The 24695-nt window shown below is 40.8% G+C and overlaps 2 protein-coding genes across 3 annotated transcripts in view; both read left to right on the top strand.

The window, feature by feature from the left end:
- The window catches only part of LOC117247917 (uncharacterized), a 28953-nt gene extending 24228 nt beyond the window's left edge, over positions 1-4725 (top strand). The window contains exons 7-8 of the mRNA XM_033612573.2: positions 234-333; positions 3855-4725. Of these exons, the coding sequence (XP_033468464.2) occupies positions 234-333; positions 3855-3884 (130 nt within the window). The 3' untranslated portion in view covers positions 3885-4725. The remainder of the gene's footprint in view (positions 1-233; positions 334-3854) is intronic.
- Positions 4726-11380: 6655 nt separating this feature from the next.
- adam12b (ADAM metallopeptidase domain 12b) overlaps positions 11381-24695 on the top strand; it is a 139532-nt gene continuing 126217 nt past the window's right edge. For both annotated transcript variants that reach the window (XM_078160843.1, XM_078160844.1), the window contains exon 1: positions 11381-11678. In XM_078160843.1, the coding sequence (XP_078016969.1) occupies positions 11561-11678 (118 nt within the window). In that variant the 5' untranslated portion in view covers positions 11381-11560. The remainder of the gene's footprint in view (positions 11679-24695) is intronic.

The raw sequence follows: 24695 nt of genomic DNA, 5'->3' as shown, positions 1-24695 counted from the left end.
CGACACTATCTGACTTGAAGGATCTCTTAACAAATTGGCTGTAGTTGTGGGAGTGAAAAAGGAGTCTGTGTGAGACCTGTTTATCAGCAGATCCAGGTTTTTGCCGGCTGTGGTCTCACTAGATAATACCTTGTCTCTAGTATGCCAATCTGCTGGCATAGCTCAGCCACCCTCAGACTTCTGATGCCATATTCCCCCTGCCCTGTATGAATTTGCCTTTTCTGTGTCTGTAGGATTTACAACAAGCTACCAGAGGTGACAAAGAAGAAAGACGAGGAGAAAAAGAGGGCTGTATCACAAACCAACAGATTGCGAGCAGACGTCTTTAAAAAGGTAGAGCTGGGGTTTATTTTTGGTGCAGAAATCTGCTCAAAAACGTTGATCAAATGTGTCAAATTAAAACTCAAATAATGATGCTGCGACGGGTTCACTGTTTTCTGACGGCATCCCATGCTGTTTAACACTCCACCAGGGTCACATGTTAAAATTAGAAAGCTTTTTTTTTTTTGCAAGAAATGGTGTTGATGAGGAGGTTTTTTTTGGAGGTGTGGATGTTTGTAGCTGTGGTCTAGTCACACTCATTTGTCACCCAGGATGTGGGCAGCGCTGAGGCACAACTTTTGTTTTTTTCCACTTTATTTTCTAGTGTTGAAAAGTAAAAGTCAGATCAAATAGTTCACTTCACCCTAAACTTGAACATTTTATATTTGTGGGTGCGGACAGTGGCAGATCTTCCAACAGGCACCCTAGGCAGTCACCCTAGTTTGTTTTTTTTGGTCCTCTGACATTAAAAAAAAATCAGACTTAACGGAAATAGTGAAGTGGAGTGTAAGTGGAGATAATTAGAGTAAGAAAAAAAGAAAAGGCAAAAGGGGGAAAGATGAAATTTTCAAATTTGTACATACCGTATTCTTTTATTATTTGACCTTTAATGTTATTTGTTAAGTAAGTTGTCTATTTTTTTGGATTTCTCATTAGCTCTTGTTCTTATTAAAAAAAAAAACAAATATAATATACAAAAACTTGGCCACAAGGCACTGAAGGTCCTAGATTCATCATGGATGGGGATAAGAAATGTCCAAAACAGGTGTCTGGATAGTATATTTTATGGCAACAATATTTTAATTTATCTAGTGTCTATCTTATCTAGTCTTGATTAGATGATATTTCTTTTGTTTGTTTTTTTTTTGTTGATCTATGAAACAAGTCTATTTGTATAGCACATTTCAGCAACATCATAAACATCCAAGTGTTCGACACAAAACATCAAAAACATTAACATTACATTACGTTATACTTTTATAATGTGTTTCTTTTGCGCGTTGAAAAGAAACACATTATAAAAGTACATTTGAATACAATTAAAAAAAAAGCCTAGAGAAGAGAAAAGAAAAACAAGCTAAGATTGAATATGACAGGTGATAAAAAATACAAGAATAAAAGTTACAGTGCAGTGCAAGAAATGAATAAATATTTGATTTCATTAAAGGCAGCAGCAACAAAAGAGTGTTACAGCAGACCCGCAGTTACCCTGGAGGCTGTTCCAGATATTTGATGAATAAAACTCCTCCATGTTAAGTTTAGACTCTGAAAACAGAGAGCAGACCAGTCCCAGACAACCTGAGGGGTCTCAATGCAGGGACCACCCAGCCATGGAGTCAACACAGGGGGGACCAAGTCTGCACCCCTGCCCCCATGCAGCACACACATTACACTTAATGTAGTCTACCTTACAAATATAACATAATAAAGACATTAATGATAGTTGAATACACCTGTGAGCTGTGTAATGCTGGGGTACGGCAACACCACTTGGACAAACCACACACAGAACTGCAGTACACCATAATACTAGAACAGATTGTAATAATAATGACAATTTATTCACTTTATTTCTGATTTGATTACATTTTCTATAGATTATTCCGGACAGTGGTGTGTTTGCCTGTTATAGAGTAGCAGTATTTTATTTTATTTTTTTTAGATTTTTATCAATATGTTGGGGGTGGCGGGCATTTTTAGCACATTTTAATATGGGGGAATGTGTACCTCTCAATTTATGTTTTCTAATTTCTGCCTTGTTTGTATGGTTTATAATGAAGCAGAGAGCACACACCAGTTCAAAGGAAGGCTTATTTCAAACATGGTCCCAAGATGTTAAAATACAGACAAAAATATGCAATATAACCTTAAACAAGAGTATATATATAAGTAACGTCAGTGCAAACTAAACCAAAAAACAGATATCCAAATTTAAACAGCAGCATTCAACAAAACCAGTGCATATTTGGTTTATTTTGGTGTTCTTGAAGAATAAGAAGTTGTTGTAATTAGATAAAATCTAGATGATACATACTCATGTATACATGAAGTGTTAGGTGTATTTCAAAGGGGTGTCCCTGTATATAAGCATCGCTCACAAGGATAAAATGAAGCATGGTTTGATCATCATCCAGCAGAGGTCACTGTTTGACTGCTAAAGCCAGATCCTCTGTCATTTATCACACTGGATTATCATCCAAATAAATGTGCATTCAGCATTAAAATCCATCCATTTAAGTTATATTTCATGTGGAATCTTTAACCTTTTAGTGACTGGGGCATTCTTTAAAATCAGATCAGGAAACAATTGGCCTAAAGAAATTAAAACTAAACCCTTCTTGCATCACAGCTAAGCCCATTTCATTTCTTACCCCATGGTTTCATTCTGGCGTTCAGTACAGTAGAAGCCAAAGGTCACACAGCCATAACTTATTTTACTTAGAGCCCCTGTTGAGGTGATGCATAGGACCTGCTTTAACAGTAAGCACCCATGTCCTCCAGCAGTGAGGGGCATGTGGCAAACGAATGATCTATTCAGGACATTCAGTGTCAGACGGATCCATTCAGCTCCACTTGAGGGTACGCCTTCACTCACACTCCCATTACAACTCATCCACAACAATGAATTACCTGTCAGTCAGGTGAGATGTGAAATATGTGAAGAGGTGTCTCCATTCTCTTACAGATAATTACACAATCGTTTTCAGATGGCGTGTTTGTGTAATAGAGAGAATATGTGTGTGTTTTTTACCAAGTTATTACTCAAGATGATCTCAAGATGATTGGCCTGTCTTGTTTGCCAACGTTTAAGTAAACTGGGAACAGTTTTGCCCCAGGCCTCCAACAATTTTCATTTTAAACAGTGATTCTACAGTGAATCAGCGCTGTGTGGTTTACTGACACAGCCAGCAATTACAGAGCATAGTGTGACGTCAAATGGCTCTGTAAGAGAACATTTTATTTCTCGGGGAAATGGAGCAGCCGCGAGTGTTACAATGCCAGTGTGACCTCGCCACCTCTCAAATGAAGCTATTAGCCGGGCTCAACCGCAGCGAGATTGGGAGAAAAAGGAGTGTGTTCCGTCACGATAAACACAGAGTCGTGTGTGCTTTAGAGGCCTCATTTTTTTTGTCAGAAAGTCAGCAACACACACAGAGAGAGGTTGAGTCCAGAGAAGAGTCACAGAGGGGTCTGATAGTGAGAGGCGGAGGGTGGCTGGGTTTGAATGCTGGCTGAAATGAGATTCCAGCTGTTGGGTTACACTGTGAGAGGAGGGTGATTGCATAGCAGTGTGTTTGGTCAGATAGCAAGCTAGAATTATTCCCCCTACCTGGGCTCGGCCACCTCGGGGGTGAGGCTGATGGAAGTGAAAGCCAATTTAGCAGCGGGAGTTGCTCCTGTGTGATGCAGAGCTGCTCTTAAGAGATTGAAGGAAGGGAGGTGTGAGTGCAGATAGATGTGTTCTTGATCGTTTTTTTTGGGGGGGGGGGGGGGGAGTTATCAGTAACATTGTTGTTTTTCCTGTTTTGCAGAGACTTCTGAACCAGATCCTGCACAGATAAACGAGAGACACCGAAAGGCAAATGGAGTTCATTCACTGACCATTCTTCAATTTTCTCAATATATATTGGCTTTGCAGTTAATCATCTATGCATATCATTCCCACTGCCTGTGCATGATTTAGTTAAACCTCTGTTTCATGTTGTATCTTTGTTCTTTGAAAGTAGTGCAACAAAAATATGTTTTGCTGTTCCCAGGGTGACAGGAAGACATGTTTGGTGAAGCTTACTTGATTTGTCACCAGTGTTTAAAGAGATAATTTGATGTGACATGTAGCAAAGACAGTCTAAAATTCATTCATTCATGTATTATCCATCACTGCTTATCCTGGTATAGTGTTGGGGGATAGATGGAGCTTACCCCGGGTGTCACTGGGCGAGAGGCGGGGTACACCCTGGACAGGTTGCCAGACTATCACAGGGCTGACACATAAAAATAGACAACCGCATATGCTTACGTTCACACTTACAGGCAATTTAAAGTCACAAGTTAACCATGTCTTTGGACTGTGGGAGGAAGCCGGAGTACCTGGAGAAAACCCCCACTGACACAGGGACAACATGCAAACTCCACACAAAACAGCTCCCCTACCCCGGGGTTTGAACCAGGAACCCTCTTGCTGCATAAATGCTGATAAAGGGAGGTGGGACCAAGTCATTTTGCAAGTCTCAAGTTAGTCTGAAGTCTTTGCACTCAAGTCCAGAGTCAAGTCTGTAGTCAAGACAGGGAGGTCCCAGGTCCTAAACTTTGAGTTTCAAGTCTTAAACAAGTCATATTGTGCTATTCAGCAGATGAAATGTCATTTTAACACAGAATAACAATAAATTAAATTTACAAAAATCATGAGTGCTTTTAAAATTTGTTTATTTGTTTATCAAAACAAGTACAATTGAAATTAATCATAACAACATAATGCTGACATTGCACTTTAATAGGACAAAGCGCTCTTAAGCAGTACCACAATTAGCTCATAGCGCCCACATTAGCTCGCTAACTATGCTAATATTAGCCTCAGCTCCCTGTTCTTTGTGCAACTTAAAATGTCAGACGAGATTGGATGTTGTTGCGTTTCCGTCCATAGTTCTCGAACTGCATGTTTTGCATACTGCAGTTGTTTTTTTGGTGACCATTTTGTAGTTTTTGTACACAAATGAAATTATATTTGGTATCATTTTTTCCAATTAGCACTCACAAAGGTAAGGTTGGTTTGTCATGGTTCTCTGCAACTTGACTGGATGCTGTTGGGTTGGTTCAAGGTGGATCTGGGGGATTTAGTGCTGACTGGGAATGAACAGCATTAGTGTTGGTTGATTCAGGAAATCAAGGAAAATGAATTGGCTGGTGGCACAAGTTCGTAATCTGCAGGCTTGGGGGAAGGTATCAAGTAGTTTCAAATCAAAAGTCCTTGGTGTTAAAGTCAAGTCAAGGTGCAAGTCTTCTGTGATTTTGTTCAATCTGAAGTCAAGTGATCAAAGTCAAATTTGAGACTTCAGTCTGACTGGAGTCCAAGTCATGTGACTAGGGTCCCCTCCTCTGCTAATAAGTTAATTGTTGTCTGCAGACACTGACAAAGCCCAACCTCCTCACCTACCACCAACACACTCATAATTAAGGGTTTGACGGCTGAATTATTTAAGAAATGAAACTGTAATCTGTCTTCCCCGCTCAAATTAACACCCACTGATTAAACACAACACAGATTAATCACAGAATTTTGCTCATTTCCTTCTTAATGATTCCATTCCTTATCTACAGTATCATTTTCCTCTAATGTATCTCAAGTGTCTCGAAATGAAATAAAAGCATTCCAAGGACATTCTGTGTAGAAGTAGTGTCATTTTCCAGGAAATTGAGTCTCAGTGCTCTGAGCAAAGCACCTTGGCTCTGTCATTGGTACAGTACTGTAGGTGTTTATAAAGTGGGAGAGGGGTGAGCGGTGTTTCGTCATTGGCTGCACGTCTGCCTCCAGGCCTCTGGATCCTCCCATCCGGAACACTGGAATTCCAAGCTAATCGAACTCAGGAGACACGCAACGCCTGTGAAAGGGGGCCTTTGTCACAGAGCTCCGAACCAGAGATGACATTGTAATAAGAGAGGAGACTTCCGAGTGCTGCAGTCCACATATAGAGTCTGTAAAGGTGACTGACATCTCTGTGGCATTTAAACAGAGCCTGCTGGGATGAAGAGAGGACAGGGGAAGGACATGTGCCGCGGGTTTCAGATAAACACGCTGTATAAATGCATACTGTTAGACTTTTGGTGAGTGGCTTGCTCTGGAGTAAATACTGACAATGTTTTAAACGTCTGACAGCGTGCTGGGTTAAATGCTAAATTTTAGCCTGCTACTGTAGTTAATTCTCCTCCAGTACTGAAAACGACGGTCCAGCTGCCGTGTGCTGCAAGGTTTTTGTATCCACAGGGATCGATTGTGGCCCACAGCAGGGAACATGTAGTAAACAGTATTGATATCCACTGACTTTACTGTTGCCTGTGTTACCAGAAAACCAATCTAAAAGAGTAATCCACATGGGAGAACTGCACTCCTGCCATGCGGGCTGGTTCCAGATGATGAGCACAGACTGACAGGCGGTTGTATACGAGGAGAAGGGCTCCTGTCAGTCAGCCGCTCTCTCTCTGAGGCATCATGTGTCTGCATGTCACATTGCTATCTCCGCATAATGTGGACTGTGTACTCCGAGGCCCCTCGACTGGCCTTGACTGACTCGGATGCCCTGAGGGTAAAGCTGATATGTCTGGCTTAGAGAGGAGAACACTAGCTGAGCTTCCAGGGCTAATTGTGTACATTGATGCAGAGACGCTGATTGTAAGTGCTGAGCCATTAGTCATTTCACTGGCACCAATATTATCTGAATATCTAGCCTCGTGGACATGTCTTTCTAGCAGCGGCTTTGTGTTCTAGGATTGTGACATCATAGTCGTAGAGGCAAAATGTCCTCCTTAATATATAGAAAATGTGCATTTGCCCCTGTCAAAGAAAACAAGAAAGAAGCAGAGGGCTTTTTAGTTTGGGGAACTGCAATGCCTCCGATAAAGTTGCTGATGGCAGTATGCAACCTCAAATGCAATGGCTGCAATTTACGATTGAAACAGGCAGTAGCGGGACATTTCCACCACAAACTGGTGCACAAAAAATCCCCAAAGCAGAGAAAATGAAGTGTCTGACACAAAATAGTTGAACCAAACATTGATAGTCTTTCCTTTCAAAATCCAGGGGCATCGCAGTGGGACTGATTTCTCAGGGCCACAAAAGAAGGGGGCCTAAAAAAGAGCCTTGTTTGCATTTTTTCATAATAAATTGGTGCCATAACTAAATTAAAAATGGCTAAACAAATTGTTTGGAAGCCTGAACTTTGTATAGAAGAATAGTGAAAGGCCCCTCTCACCCCTGAAAGGTGTAAAATTATAGTCTGCCCCTGCGCTAGGATTTGTCTCTGAACGCAGCTAGTGCCGATTGAGTGGGTGCTTATGCTGCTGGAGCACCAACGCACACTGTCATCTCTTTCCCCAAGAGAGGGAAATCAGGGTTTCAAAGCAGAAAAGAGATAAAGAAAAGAAAGGGACAGAAAGCAAACTGACTCTGTCAAAAAAAAATTCAAAAGGTGCACGAGGGAGACATGGATCAAGAGAGGAAAGGCAGGATTCCACAGAGACTGCTTATTCATAGAGCACAGAATCTGGTGCTACGCCCCTGTCAGAGTCTACAGTATTTACTGCACATGGGCTTGAAATTGATGTCAGCAAAGAATCTTAAGGTGAGGCAAGGAAAGGCGGGGTCATTCAAAAACACTGGATAAAAAAAGAACAACAGAAAATAAGTGTTTTTTTCGGGTTGTACATTTTAATGAAACTCTTCAGAGGGAAAAGGAAGATTCACAGATGCAATAAGACACTTTGGGATTTAAAAGACACGACTCAATCAAAGTCAGCTCCGGCAAAGCAGTTCATTTCATCCTTTTCTTTGCAGTTTGTAGCCTCAGCGAAGATGTGGAGTGAACTGACGCAGACTGTGCAGAGACATCTGTGACTTTTGTGCCTGCAGCGTACACACACCAAAAAAGATTAGACTAAACCAGACCAGGTAGCCTGTGAAAAACACAGATGGGACCAGGGTGATGACAGTTTGTCCATATGTGTGTGTGTGTGTGAGTGTGTCTGGACACAGAGATAGAGAGAAAGACGACACAATCTCATCCCAGGGGTATTTCAAAATGAGGAATGACTCACCATGTTGATGGGCTGAATACTTTTTTAATATACAATATTCAAACTGAAATTAAATCATGAAGTGCTCTTATTACAAACATGACAAATGCACATTGCGCAGACAAGACACTCAGCTTTACTTTAGATCAAGGATTTCCTAAAGAAACGTTTGAGGGTTCAACAGGTTAAAAGCGTAACATTTTTTGAAATGTCAGTGTGTAATACCATCAGCGCACATACATAGATTCATTCTGCACAGCTCATCATGGTATTTCACACTGCATTTTCCAGCAAATTACATCCCAAGCAGCCTAACTGGGAACCGCCAAGGGAAGTGCCCTTTCCAGAGTTTTTCTTGTACCTTCCTTGGTTGTGCCTCTGAGGCTGCATCCATCATATCTTACAAAGAGTGAGTTAGGAAGGAAGTCAATCATCATAATCCACCGTGGACCCACTGGATCAAAAACAACACAACATTTTGGCACACCAGAGAGCAGCTGAGAATAAGCCAGAAAAACATGGGGGACTGAAACAAGAGGAGAAACATCAAAGCTCTTATTAACTGTATAACATGTTTGACACTATGTTATATCTACAATAAATAGATAAATGTTCCAATGTAAAGCATGATCCATTCATACACCTCCACCCACAGTGGCTAGTAAGAAAGTACTGTAAGAAACACACAGAAAGAAATTCCAATTACATTCATCATGTTTGTTAGAATACTATATGCAAATTTAAAGTTTTTAAATGCAATACAAAGAAGAAGCAGCTTCTTAAAAGTTTAGCTTCTGGGAAAGTTATATTTTGTTCCATCAAATGTGGAGTCTAACAACGCTCATATATTATTTGGTAAGATTATTGTGTCTCCTGAGCAAACATCACATCACAAAACACTGGCATTTACACTTTCTGATAAATATAGACTAAATCAACGTATGTTTTGAGCTGAACCGCAAAATGTCTATAATTTTAAAAAGCTCCGAAGACATCTCTCCTGCAAGGGAATATTTTGGTCAAGATTGTCAGATAGACACATTTATATGACAATTTGTTTTTTCTCGCTTGAAGGGTTCTATTATATATTTTTTTTTCTTATCTGCTGTGAGGGTCCAAGGACATGTGTTTTTGTTTATACTTTGGGTCTTATCATAGGCTACATTAGGGGTAGGTACCCAGCAGCTCTGGAGCCACACGCTGCTCTTTAGCCTCAGTGGCTCCTTTTGGCTTTGAAAAAAAAAAAAAAAATCATGAAAATCAGTTACAGTGTTTTTAATGTTCACTTATCAGTGCTGTCACCTTGGAGCGATTCTGACATTCTCCAACTGTAAAAATGTTTAGCCTATACATACATATTTCAGCAACTAAAATATGCGTCAATCGTCTTCAGCCCAGCACTGTGTCCTCTACATTTTGCCTAATCTCAGCAGCGGTGGCTACAGTAGTCTTGAATCTCCCTAGCTTGGCTAGTTATGGATTACAAATCCAAGAAAAGTAAAGAGGAAACAGAACTGAAGTGTGAATGAAGAGATTAATTTGCTTTTACCATCAACTCTGCAAAGTTAAAGTTCCAACTAATCATAAACAGCCCACTGTAGTGCCACCTGATGGCAAAAATATATAAATGAATGCCCATTTAGATGTATTTGTAATTTTGACAGGGTAATTTAAATTTAATAGGTGTTGTTACTACAGCTCCAGAGAGATTTTTAAAATAATTTCTGGACAAAAATAGTGCTTTTTATAGTGAAGGTTGCCACTCCTGGGCTACATGAAGGAAAAAACAAAGAAAAACTACAGTGCGTTCCAATCAGGTTTCAATCCCCATACTACTATACTAAATAGTATGCCAGAAAAAGATTTAGTATGTCCCAATACATAGTATGCCAAAAACTCCAGGGTGTTCCACTACATCTGGTCCGATTTTGCATTATGCAAGCTAGCATTCTTTTCTGGCTATTCCGACCCACAATCCTCTGCATAGCAGACAATAAGTTGCATCGACTGAGCCGCAAACACATGACAGCTTGACAGCTGATTGACAGCTGATTGACAACTGTCAGAAGTCGCAATGACAGATGACAGCGCATTCAAGTAACCGATGACCAGTCGAACAGTAATAATAGGAATATTAATTGTTTAAGTAAACAAAAAAATCATAAATATCACAAACAACAAAAGGACATAACTTTATAATTTTAAATAAACTACATTCAATGCAAAGTAACAACAGCAGAGCTCTGGTAAGTATCTCCATGGTAACAGATATAAAAGTAAGAGGGTCAAAGTTCAGGCCATAATGTTATGAAAAAGTAGTAGGTCTATGTCCCGACTGCGTGCATACTGCATCCAACAGTAGGCTGTAGGCTACTTTCCAAGGGCAGCTGCAGTACCTGCTAAACGGAATGCACTCCTACTATTTTCCTCCCATGATCCTTTGCCCCGCGTTAACCGGTCTGCTTCCGGGAGGCTGGTGCTGCATACACAACGGAAAAAGATATTGTTTTTTTCGCAAAAACATCCTCTCCTGGAGGCTTTTGACAAACTGCCGAGAAAAACGTGATGCAGCATCGAAACTTAGTGCTCCTCAGGCTTCTGTGCCTAACATTAGTCCACTCAAACATGGAGAAACAGTCATGGCTGCATGATGCGCATCTGCTGAAGCACACCTGGCTGGTCAGGTGGATTGATAATGCCCCTTGAGCACGGCCTGGTAGCAAAGCTGTCCGTTTCATTGCTTTGCATTCATGTAATACACTAAATATCTACAAGTGTTAATTAGATGGTAATCTGCATGAGAAATGATAGAAAAAATGGTATAATCATACTGATCAATTGGCCCACTATATTATCATGGATAATAGGTGTGTATTCCACATCTCACAACATAAGCTGTTTCCCTTGGATGCATTAAGTGGGTAAATGGGTGAACATTATAATAACTGTGTCAGTATTTGTCCGGCTTTAGGACCCAGCGCAGCTTGAAGCGCACATGGCGAAGTGTGGCTGCTCCGGTCCTGGAGGGGATGGCAAGTCCACTTCACTACTCTCCAACATCCTCTCATTCTGCCTCTCCTGCCGCTTCTTGCCATACCCTTACCACATGAGCAACACCTCCACACACACTGCATTTAACTAACACGTGCATTTGGACGTTTCTCCCCTCAAACCGCTGCCCGCCAAACGTCGGGTGGAGGAAGGAAAAGTTTTTGACAGCTTCTTTCTTGGAGTGACAGCCTGCCACATCACGTTGGGGTCTTAGTGGTGAAGCTTTTTTTTTTTCTTTTTCCTCCCCCTACTACTACACCACCACCACCACCACCACCACCGCGGTGAACTGCTTTGACCCGTGTCTCCACCCTGTCACCTGTGTCAAGTGGTCGTGCTGCTCTGACAGCGCAGTCTGACCGGAGCGCTTTCCCCCGGCTTCAGCTCACCGCGTCCGGGCATCATGAGAACCTGGAGGCGGCAGAAGAACTTTGCCTTTCTGCTCCTCGCTCTGCGCGTCTGCTGCTGCCTCTCCACGGCGACGGAAAATGCTGACAACACGGTTCACAATAAAGAGGAGGGTGAGTAGACAATATAAGTGTTACAATTTCTGTTATTAGTCAGCTGGATCATTTTCGTGTAGTGCTGCAGATGTGGAGCCACAGCTGAGCATGGTTTTCAGAGTGTGTGGACTTGATTCCATGCTTCATCCGGATACACACAGTGTAAATATCAATGTGTTTGTGTAGGTTTACCTTGTTGAAGTTCATAGAAATTCTAATATGTTAAAGAGGACACTTAAAATGCCAATATTACACATCAGCTTTTGCATTTCTCTTCTCACACAGCCCCTTTTAATTGTCTTGCTGTGCATTTTGCATCTTGGAAATTCACAGAGAAGAGTGTTTTTGTTTTTATCCAAATCCATTTTTTTCTGCTCAGATGGAACAATACAGGGAAGTGTCAGGATGGACAGATGAGTTTAACATCCAGGAGGATACAGCTCTATCTTTAGGGTGTAAACACAAATCAAACAGGATGTTAGTATTATTCAGCTGCTAAACTTAATCTGCCGAATGAGTAAGACACTGACAACCGGGTATTGTGTGTGTAAGACAGAGCTCATCCTAGGAGACAAATGTTTATGTGTGTGTATGCGTGTGTGTGTGTGGCTGTGCACGTAGTAGCAGGACTAAATGGCAAAGACGAGAGAACTGAAAACATAAATCCATCCATGTTTACGGTTAAAGTAATGTTGAGCCGTTAAAGTGGTTTCTGTTGATCTTGACAAGTTGGGAAGTCAGGATCCAGCTTGCTCCAATTATAAATAAGGTTAGAAATCAACTCTAAATAACTTATTTCTCAATCTCAGGTGATTCAGATACACACAGTGCCTGCTAAAACAACATTATGTCATGATCAGAGCGGATTGAAAGACAAAAAAATGTCCACACTATGGTAAAAATAGAAGTTTATGTCATGTCTTAATAACTTAAACGCATTTCTCATCTAGCAAAAGTTAAATGCAATCCCGGACTATGTTTTTCCTTAAGAAGAAATGCACAGACTGCTCATTGTTTGTGATTCCGGGCTAACAAACATAAAGCCTGAGGCTGCATCATTAATAGCACCACACAAATTATAGCAAAGCCTCCCTGAAAATTACCCACGCTGGCGGAGAAATAGGGCGATGCAGTTCAGGAGATGTTTACCACAGACATCGTCTCAATGTGGGGTCATTAGAGCTCTCACTCAGAGGGTTAGCTGATGTATGAATGCAGGGAGTAAAAATAGTTTGAAGGGGTAGTGTGAGTATTGAAATAGGGCAGTACGAACCACCACTTTGATGTCAGCAGGATACTGACTTCAGCCCTCTCTCTGAAATGTTTGTCATGGCCTCCCCTCTCTCGGTGGAGACAGCGCTACTGTGTCTTTATCATGCTGGAGTTTGTGAGACAGAGTGAAGCGAGAGAGGTTTTCCTCAAGGCAGATTGTCCCTCGGTTTTCCTGCAACATTGTTTGGATCGGATTATCTAATTGGAAATAGATACAGAAACAAGCAAAGCATGTTTCACTTCAGAAATTCTGCTGATTATATTGGTTTAATGATGGCAAGGTGGGGACGACAGGAAAAAAAGTTGTCCCAGCAATATTGGTTGAGTTGTATTCATGGTCACAAGTGTATGTATGTGCATATGGTAAACTGGCTTAACATGTCCTTAAGAAATAGATTAACAAGGAGAGTAGTGTATGCAGTACAGTAAAAAATGTAACAAAAACACATGGTCTTAAAGTACCATGATAATTCGGGATGCCAACTGAGACTGTCCTCCCAAGAACAAATGGCAGCATCAGTAATTTACTGTATGTAAGTAATAAGTCCCTCTAGTGGCTGTAAGAATTATGAAATAGAGACATGTTTGTATGTAAGCCACAAAGTCCAAAGTATGTAGAGGAAATTGGATGGGAAAAGGTTGGACTTTTACACAACAGACTGCTGTTCACTTCCTGTTTGGGCGATATGACATTATGCAATGTATGATATGTAACATCTTTATGGGAAACCTCAGGTTCTGGCATTTATGTGGATGCCACCTGACACTCTCCACCCACCCAAACACAGTTTTTAGACCAAGTACACCCCCTCATGGCAACGGCACTCCCAGATGGCAGTGTATCCCCATGCTGCACCGCAAAAACTGTTCAGAAATGGCCCAAGGAACGTGACAAAAAGATCAAATTCCCCAGATCAAGAATTCGTGGAACATGCTGGTACCAAGAGGAACTCCCAATCCATGGTTGGGCCTCCTTGGACCAGACTTGGTTCTGACCTGTCAAGGCATGGACACAGGACCTCTGGGGTGTGTCCTGTGTTGTCTAGCACTGAAACACTGGTGGCAGATCCTTTGAGTGTTGTGGGTTGCAAAGTGGGGTACCAGCATGTCCCAAGGATGCTCCATTGGATTGGGATCTGGGGAATTCGAAGGCCAGGTCGACACCTTGAGCTCTTTGTCGTGTTTCTGAACAGTTTTTGTGTTGTGACATGGCATATGGTCTTACCTGGGGGCCACTGCTATGTGGGAGTGCAGCTGCCATGAGGGAGGGTTAGGTCTGCAGTGGTGTTTGGGTGGGTGTAGCATGTCAGGTGGCATCCACACAAATGCCAGGAAGCCATCTATGTGAAATTGGAAAAACCATCTCTCAATAGAGGAGGAGGTCTGCGACACCACCTGTCCCCACTTATAATGCTGTCCTTTCATCCTTGTCCAGGAGGTTTAACACCTCTAAAAGCAATGGTCGTTCACAAATGGCCTCATGTGACTCTAACGACTCCAATGACCACCGTTGCGGCAGGAGTTTCAACGACCATTGTTGACACACCTTTGGAGCACTAACGAACCAATGACATCATTGGTCTTGTGAAGACCTCCTCAGAGGTTAAATACCTGGTGCTTCCACACCAGTTTATCAGACTAGTTCCAGCCTAGTCAGACAAGCATGACTGATGAAGCCTCTTGGATAAGAGGTGAAACATCTTCTAAGACAAAACTAAGTCCAGTTGCATTCGATTCAATTGCCTTGAGAAAATGCCAGGACACAAGATTTCCCACCAGGAGGTTGCATTGTAACAAGATGATCATTATTATTAATTACTTCACCCGCCAGTGAATTAATGTTTGGGTTGATTGGTGCATAATGTGAAATAGCAGAAATCTGTCCACCGGTAGAGGTGAGGCAATATGGATTTCAGCTGCATTCTATGTAGCAAATCAAGGCTGGATTCTCGTGTGACCTTGGTTTCTTGTGAGTCAAACTGCTTTGCATGTGATTTGGGCCGACATGAAGGAGGAGAGTGAAGCTGTAAACCTTCAAAGTTTAAAACAATTTTTCAGAGGAACCTTGAAGCTTCTATTTTGAGAGAAGGTGTTTTGAGTCCAGTGTTTTAAATTCAAGTATTGTCTCATGCGAGGCAGTTGGTTTTTTTTTTGTTTGTTTAGGAGTTCTAAATAAATTATATATACCATGATTCTGGTCCCTACTGACAGTCACATTGATTTCTTTTAACATGATGGATTTCTCCCCACCCTTTACCAATGAGTTATTTTAACCCAGACCATGATCTCTTTCTAACCAAGGCATTTTTGTGCCTTAATCTAAGAAAGAAAACGATTTAATATTTGCAGTGGTGATTTATTACAGTTTTGGAAGGCACTGTCAAAATATTTCGTCATGATAGAGCATCAGATCAGAAAAAAATTGCAGTGTGTGTGTGTGGTGTTCTGAAAGGCCATTACAAATCGAAAGGACTTGTTGATTAATTTTTGAAGTAATGAATAAAGGTGGAGTATAGGTTAAAAATACATTTGTTCATCAGCAGGGATAAGAAAGTTCCTGGGACTACCGTTTACATACTTGACAACATAAACATTCTAAATGGGCTGCTTTGTATTTCCTGTTGAAGGTGACAGGAAGCAAACATGGACACAAGCTGTTTCAATGCAATGCAGCTCCAGTTAAACAGTCAATAGGCAGCTCAGGATTTATACTAAGTGCAAAGTGGCTGGTAGGTATCTATTTAGCCAAAATGACTTGGCTCCACAGTGGCCTAAATCCGGTCCAACTGGTCGCTTGACTTTAGCCAGATTTGTGATGAGTGCCCTGCCAAAATCAGCCAAACTTGGGCCAATGCCACGAGTTGACATTTGCCCAAAGCTAGCCTGAGATCTGCTAACTGAGGCAGATTCAAAGCCTAAATCGGCCAAAGTCGGCACCTCAAAAAAAAAACCCAAGCCAAATCTGGCAGCCATGTATGGACCAGAGCAGACTGACATTCAGTCCATCCATCGCCAGAACACCTCTGAATGTGCCAGCACTCAGATGCAATCGGCTACCTGGATAGAGCTCAAAAACTGTGTTGTGTTAGCAGTTATTGAAGTAAGTGATGCATCTGGTAATACAGACTTTCTCTGGTGTGTCTTGTCGATTATATACTGGCCTAGAAGTCAGTAATATTTGCTTTAGTGAATATTTCTACAAGAAAATTCAACAAGTGAATGCACTGTAGAAGTTAACAGGTAGTTTTCATTGAGAAAATTCAAATGAAATCCCCCATCTTATCCCCCATGTGTTTTAACACACTTCCTGCCAAAAAGCAAAGAGTCAGTTGCTGTGTACCAAATCCTATTTACTGAATATGCTTTACAACATTTCACTTCGTCACATTGTCTGTCTCCCATCGCGGAAAACTGAAAAGACAAGGTGTCGGGGACAAATCAACCTTTCCGTTCAACAACAGAAAGACTTCTTTAAATGATCAAAAGGTTGACTGACAGCTGCTTGAGCAATTCTCAGAATAGTAACACATTTCTTGTTTAAAGCTGGATTAAAAGAACCCTGTCTGTCTAAATGTTGGTGTAATTAAATTTAAGAAAAACTCTTTCTGAAAGAATCTACAAAGTTAACATCAGGTGATCTGTAGATGAATTGGCTGTGTGCTGATTAGCTTTCAAAAACGCTAAAAGCAAAAAATAAAAGACGTCCCATAAGGGCATGAATCAAGCAGACTATGTTTACAAATCTTTGATGAATTGCTCTCTCTGTCTCCGCCTGTCTCTCTTTGTCTCTCCTCTGCATATCAACTGGTTTTCTGAGGGTCTGATCTCCTCTTCTGGGCAGAGGAAACTCAATAAATAATTAGAGACAGAACCGAATGACCTGGATTAGATTTGAGGATATCATCTGGTCAAGCCGCGGCATCAGACAAAATTAATTAGAAAGATTAGAATGTCTGTGTTGTCTAAACAAACAGGAGGAGAGGAGAATGAAACCTGCCCCGAGCCCCCTGAAACACAGAGAAATTCACTCCCTTTGGTTGCTCAGGTGCACAGCCCACCTTTCAGCACAGTTTCGTGGCATGTAACTCACACCCCTCCTCCAGTCCATGGTAGAATGCTGACGTATGGCTGCCATCCCTGTTAAAACAACCCCTTTCTGCTAAAGCCATTTAGGAAATAGCCTCACCCTAGTCTGCCTTTTAAACCCTTGGGTGGCTGTCGCTTGACATTTTGAGGGCAGGCTGGCATTGATTTGTTAGCCACAAGGGAATGACAGTCATAGTTAGAAACGTCTCCCTCTGTTAAGCATCATTGGCCATTATAGCCATCAGTGTGATTTAGCTTCCTTCTGCTGGCCACGTGCTGCTCTGCCCGGGGATGACAGGATCACGGATATAGTAGATAAGCCGATGTTATGAGACGGCAACACGACACATAAACCAGTGGCATGCACAAGTCAGAGATGCATACAGCTGCTGTGTGATAATCTGAGAAACCAACATGCACACACGACCTATTCCAGATTAATATTCCAAAGACGGATGTGAGAGGTGTATCGTGAAACTGTGAGAAATATGGGTGTCAGACGGCAACAAAGCTGCAGACCACCACCTGCTGAGCCCTGACTGACAGCAGTCTGTCACAGTTGTGATAGATGAAGGTGGGTGCATTTCCCCTCGATCTGCATCAGCCTTCAGAGAACCAAAAGAGACATAGAGACAGGTGCAAACGCAGTCACCTACCTCTCTTATCCATTCACACACAATTTTCTCTGAAATGAAGAGAAAACATTACTTTTTGTGGAGCGAAGAGAGGAAGAAAGGAGTAATGAATAGATACAAAGTAGGAAGGGAACATGAAGTCACTGCTGTCACAACGTATCTGTAAACGGCAAGCATTGATATTATTGCTCAAACGCAGGATGAAGGCCGATATTGGATTTACGAGAGGTGCACACATGCTGCTGCCAGTTCGCACATTTAAAGTGAATGAGAGGCTAGAGGTGTAATGGAAGAAATAGGGAGTATTTTGGCTCACAAAAGAGCTGGTGAACATATGAATTCTTTAGAGCAGCGGTTTGCTTGTTTGTTTCTGTTTCTTTGACAGAGCGCCCTTCTCAAGAAATATTAGGTTGTGCTTGGATGAGAGGAAGGACTGATTATTTAAAGTGAACTGATGCAACAACACAATTCTGGTCTGAGACTCGTGGTTGCACAGCGGACTGAACAGCTGGGTCACCCTGCATCAATAATTTCACAACAGAGAGGTCATCACAGCTCTGTGTCAGTGTATTTACTGCAGGACATCGTTGATTGGAGTCCAGCCATGTTCTTAAACCATCAGCCGTTATATTGTGGGGGCTTTTGATGGAGGGAATAGAGGCTGTTTTGACAGAGTATTATATGAAGTGAACATCTTTGTGAAGAAAGACCTCGGTTGGTTGTGCTTTGCACAACCAACCACAAGGACCTTGATCTCTAAATGTGTTTGTGTGTGTGTGTCTGTGTGTGTATGTTTTGTACTTGAACGAATGTCCTTCAATAACAAATTGTTATTTTATTTTATTTTACCTTTATTCCACCGGTAATATTCCCGCCGAGTTTTAAAATCTCTTTTACAAGGGAGTCCTGGTCAACACAGCAGCATAATTCGATGAATATATTATTTAGAGCTGCAAGGATTACTTGATTTATCATCGGTCACCAAAAAATTAACCACTATATATCGTTGAATGATAATTTTTAATGCAAAAAAGCCAAACATTTGCTGGTTTCATGTTTCTGAAATATGAGCATTTGATGCTTTTGTCATACACAAAAATATACATAATAGTTTTGGATTTTTTTATTTATTTATCCATTTAAAGACCCTTTGGCTCTGGGAAATTACACAAAGCATGTGTCACTGTTGTCTGACATTTTATTGACAAAATAATTCATCAATTAATCATGATAAATAATTGGCCATTTAATTAGTGCTGCACAATAAATCGAACATTAATCATGATCATGATTCTGGCTACAATTAAATGATCGATCATGCTATTGACATTTGAAATGCATGCTCCACTTATAGAAAACTCAGCTGCATATTAGATCAAGTGCTCCCTAAGCTAACAGCAGCCTCCATTGTTGAGGGGGTGTCATGCCGTTATGTGTGCACTCTGCAGCGGCAGCCTGTGGAAAACTTTCCAGAATGCTGCAACTGCAGGTGGGCAAAATGAATATCATCTGTCATCAACCATTATCATCTGTTGTCTTGAAACAGGAGAGAGCAAATGACATGCAGAGAGTGCATGTGGCTTGCGTCTGCACCCGCCACAAACCAACACAGCTAACTTTGTTGAACCACCTGAAAAGTCAACAATCAGCAGTAATATGAATACATGAAGGCAGAGGAGAACAACATCGGTAACACAACCTTACCGTTACAGTTAATCCATGTTCTTGTCCAGCGTCAACTCAGACATTCAGAGCGAGCAGCATCACTGTGGCATGTCATGGTAAAAACAAACATATGCACAGATACATATCCATGAAATATGGACTGAATTCAAGAGAAGAAGAACCTTATTTTGATGCAAGAATTTGTTATTAAGCCTATGATAAAAGTAAAAGCACTGATCTGTTGATTCAATTTTGGATAAAACGGTTTGGTACAATTTTATTTGTAATTTGCTTCCAGGAGATGCACTGTGAATAAGACCAGTCTCTATAAAGCTGTACTTGGGCACAGCGGCGCTTTGAGCTAAATGCTAATGTGAACATGCTAACATGTTGAAAATGACAATGCTAACATTCTGATGTTTCATGGGTACAATTTTTAGCATGTTCACTGTCTCAGTTTGGCATGATAGCGTGCTAACATGTGCTAATTAGCACTTAAAGTGACACTTGCCTTTCTGGAAATTTTACGCTTTTCTTTGTTTAGGTTAAAATGCTATTAAGAACCTGATGGCACACTAAAATGTAAGTGAATTCCACCAGAGATCAAAACTCATAATTGTACCATTCTCAAATGGTTCTAAGAAAACTCCGACCAATCATTGCATTCGGACCGAATGGACCGAACAGCGTCCTGTCTGTCTTCCCCACATGGAGGCCTCCGACTGATGTTACCGCTCACGTACAGTAACATCCACAACATTATATGTGACTCCTCTTCTACGCTTCTCTTGGTGTGTTACACTCGCTCTCCTCTTCCGTGTATCTAACGTTACCTTGCCAATGCCTACGTCTATCATAGACGTAATGAGGACGTAATATAGGAGGGGGGAGTAGGCCTTTGGAGGGAGGTGGAGTTGTGGATGTTCAAATTTTTCTAAGTGCTGTGTGAAATGCAAGAAAGGTAATAGTAGCTTTAACACAAAGTACATCTGAAGGAGAGGGAACGTTATTAGATTTGCAGGTAGTTGGTCATAAACTCTAGGCACTCCATCCCATAGTTGTTCGGGTAGGATCAAAGTGATTGACCAATAAACCGAACTATCCAAACCATGCTGCTAGCATGGCTGAAAATCCATATTCATTGGAAACCTGTCTCCCCCACAAATAGCTGCTAGGTGACCCAGCATGTATGATACGTTTCTGTTAATCCCCAAATCCTCCAAACTGAAATCCCCATCGCTCTGAGACATAATGCCAAAATCTGTGCAGGACAAGATGGGAATTGGCTTTTCCACTGTTGCTCCCACAGGATGGGAATGTGACACACAAGCAAATTTCACCCACCCTGGGAAGTCTCATATTACCATAACTTCACTGTGAGCCACAGACCTCAGAGTTTACTCCATTGGGTCAATAACGGGCTGATCTGTTTGGAAAAGATCTGGGGGGGTCCCACATCCAGGATTATCACCTTCTCAACTTCAGCGCTAATTACTCCAGTGTGTCATCATCATCACAGGGGGAAAGAGGATGATGAGGGAGTTGATAGAGGGAGGGATTGTTGAAATGAGGCCTCTCAGCCCCTTTTCCTTTCTGTCTCTCAGCCTGGTCTCCCCCACTGTCAAAAAGAAGCTTATAATTTTGTCCCACACTGGAAGTCAAATTGTTCACCCCCTCTTTTTGTCAGTATCTACATGCTCAAAGAAGCTGGTGGTAGAGGAGCCAGAGTGCAGGAGTAAAAAAAGTAGTTGTCACAGCAGAAGTGAACAAATAAGGAGTGAAACGATCATGTTGTCTTTTGTGTCATTTAATAAAGTGATAAAACAGAATAATAAGAGTTATAACAGAGTCAATCTATTTCAATTGAAAGGTCAGAGCTCTGGCACCTGGAGTGTCCTCTGTAGGTCTGACAAAGAATCACAGACTCAGTCACATAATTTAATTAAAATTTAGAAGTGCACAGCAAAATGTAGGCGAAGGGAGGCCTCCAGTTAACTGATAACTGTCATGAGAGCAAGCCTCCATACACAATTGAAAACTCTCCAAGGACACAGTTTACTTCAGGTAAAATGGAGCCTTATACACATAAGGAAGCAGAATACTACATGTCTGTACATGGTAATGGATAATTTTGTTCCTACAGTAGTCAATTATCAATTCATTTTAGTAGAGTTAGTAAATTAATACTTTTAATTGCTCTGTTTGATTAGGAGTGTAAGTTTTTTTAGCCATACTAGCAATATGACACAGTGTCTGTTTGTCATTCTGTTAATTGGTCCAGATCCAAATATCTTAACAACTAAAGGATGCTTCATTGCCATGAAGTTTTGTTCAAACAATGACGTAAAGTCTACTGACTTAAGTGATCCCCTGACTATGAGGTTGACATTTTTGGTTTTATATTAAATGCCTTGACAACTTTGATTGAATGCAATTAGATTTGGTACAAATGTCCCCAGGGGCCCAGAGGATGAATCCTAATGACAGTAGTGATGATGACTTGACATTTGTAGCGTGGTAACACTAGAAAAGTGAATAAATAAACTATACTCAAAGCTTACAACATGCCTACTCAATACTAGGGGTGGATATCACCAGAGGATCCACATTATATTATCACAATACAATGTAGTTGTGATTTTCAATATGTTGCAATATGCTGAGTATTGTGATAAAATATATTGCAATGTATTTCCTTTTTTCAACTGTAAATTATGTCCCCAAAGGAAAACTTTGTCAGCATCTGTTTTATTTAAAAAATTAACTTCAGTCAGTTCATCTCACTTCAGTCATTTTTTTTTGCAGCAAAACGTATCTAGTGAACTGAAAAAGCAATTAATTATATTATTCTACTAGGCCACCTAAAGTTTGCTTTGTATTTGTAATCTAAAGCACTCAAACCACAAACCACAGGTTTACAGTTCAACAAAAAAAAAAAAAGAAGCTCTTCTGCATAAAATCAGGCTCCACCCTCAGCCCCATCTTTTGCCCAACTCCAACCTGGAAGTGACTTCAGGTAACTCAAAGACTTACGAGAAATGAATCAGTAGCTATGTTTCCATCCAAAAGTGATTTGAATCATTGGGAAATGCGCATTAAAAGAAATAACAAAAGCAAATAGCAGAATGACAAAACAGTGTAAACTAAATGTGTGCGCTTCATCTAGACACAGTGTGTTGGCAAAATATCAATGCATTACAAACTAAACAAACTGGAGCAATTTGTATTTCAAGTGACTGCAAATTAAAGCTAACTGAGCATGTGGTAATGGCGTGGATGAACATGGGAATCATTCAACCTTTGGTGTAGATGTGGGCACGGCGATCACAATATTATACTCAATAATTGGCACTGTGTGACGATACGATACACAAAAATATCGCAGTACTAAGGCTTTTTTCCCCACCCCTTGTTAATCCAGTTGAATTTTGAGCATGCTGTTGATGTGCACTATTCTCTCCCAATGCAAAATAGAAGAGATGCTCACAGTCTATTTCTGAAGTTGGACGCTGAAAACACACAAGCAGTGGTGAGGTGTAGCAAGCTGCTTTGTAATGCCGGGTGTGTTTTCAGGGTAATCGGCAGCATCACGATTTACAAACGATGTCACATTATTGTGTCATTTCTTGTTAGTAGGAGTATAAACTATAATGATTAGTATAAAGCACATAATATATAGATTCAGTGTGTCGTATGCTTTAAAGAAGCTAAAAATAGCTTGTTTCATCAGCCCAGTAAAAGGCTGGTAGACATGGACTGAGGCAGAAACATAATTTCATAATTTTCCCCTTCTACCATCATCTCTAAATAAATCTACTAAAAATGTAAAAAGATATTTAAAGAGGGTTTTCAAGGGTTCGTCTTTGAACATTGCAAGTGCCTGGAAATTACAGCCCTGGCCAGTGTCTTGTTGAATATATTGTAATTTCCATCTTGCTGCTGGAGAACATGAACTAACAGAGTGTAAGCTGGCCAGTTCATTATGCTGCTCAAGATGAAATGCAGAGATGAAAAATCCATTTCTACATTTGCTCTCTATGGAGAAAGGCAGCCTGTGTTTCAATGGATGACTTATTTTATCAGTTGAAGTCTTTTTCTTTTAAGTTGCTTCTAGCATCAAACATCAATTCACATGCAGCAAAGTAGCTGTACTCATTTTTTAAACAATGCTGTCTGCTTTTGCATGTCTTTTATTAGTCTAGGAACATCATACTGAAGAGGAACTGTCAGCAGCAGGGCCTTTTTTTAATGTTTATAAAAAAGGATTCGTCAGGAGCCTTTTAACAGGGGGAACTGTAGAGTGCTCTCTTTGATGTGCTGGAAGGAAGAGTGTTTATTATGAAGGGAGACCAAGGCTTTATTTTAGTGCTGAGTTTCACTCTGTGGCAGACTCACTGTACAGTAACAACCTATAATATGGTAGATGGTCTTAAAGATTATGTTGACATTGTTCTGTTTCTCTGAGTGACTCCAACTTTCTGCTAATTAAATAAATGTCACGACAAGCTCACCATCTAATTGATGTGGCAGGAATAGTTACATGCCATTTTTACTTCCAGGAACAACTCTTTAAAGATAGTCATGAGCTGCATTGTGTTTCAAAGCGGCCTCATTCACCATTCTCTTTGTCGAGGGCTCTTTATATCCGAGGGCACAACGTAGGTGTAGCATCCGTTGCTGTATTTAGGTCAGTGGTGTTTTCATACGGAATCAGTAATTGGATGTATACAGAGAGCTCCACTGAAGTGTTTGTTGAGCTCCTTTGTTCCACTTTGACCCAAAAGATGAAAACATTTTAGCATCTTTAATCCTCCCGATTTCTCATGTCAGAGAATGTAGAACCTGGAGGGTCTGAGTTAGAAGTACAAAAACACCAAAGATGCTAAGATCTTCACTGAATCAGAGCACTTGAACACCGACTCTTGTACTTCCTCTCCTCAGATTCCCCCGTAGATTTTTGTCCTGTGTAAGTGTGTGTAAGGTGTAGATGAGCCTGGTCTTTGCATCACAAGTATGTTCACCAGTTGTATGAAATGTGCCATTGGATTACTAGATATTGCTATTGGTATAGTACACCTAACAATAACCCTTAAAATTAGACCTGAAAAAACCCCTCTGTGTCCAATTTCTCAAGTGGATATTTTGTGGTTTCTGTACTCTATTTCTTGGGTCATGGACAAAACAGATAAACATTTTTCAACATTTTATAGACCAAACAGCTAATTGACGAATCGAGAAAATAATCAATGAAAATAATTGTTAGTTGAAACTAGGGGTGGGAATTGCCAGAGGATTCACGATACAATATTATCACGATACGATATTATCACAATATATTATCATAGTACGATATTATCACAATATGATATTATCACGA

The sequence above is a fragment of the Epinephelus lanceolatus genome, chromosome 17, assembly GCF_041903045.1.
Source record: "Epinephelus lanceolatus isolate andai-2023 chromosome 17, ASM4190304v1, whole genome shotgun sequence".
Lineage (NCBI taxonomy): Eukaryota > Metazoa > Chordata > Actinopteri > Perciformes > Serranidae > Epinephelus > Epinephelus lanceolatus.
Note: the sequence above shows the minus strand (reverse complement) of the source record. Positions and strands in the feature narration are given on the sequence as shown.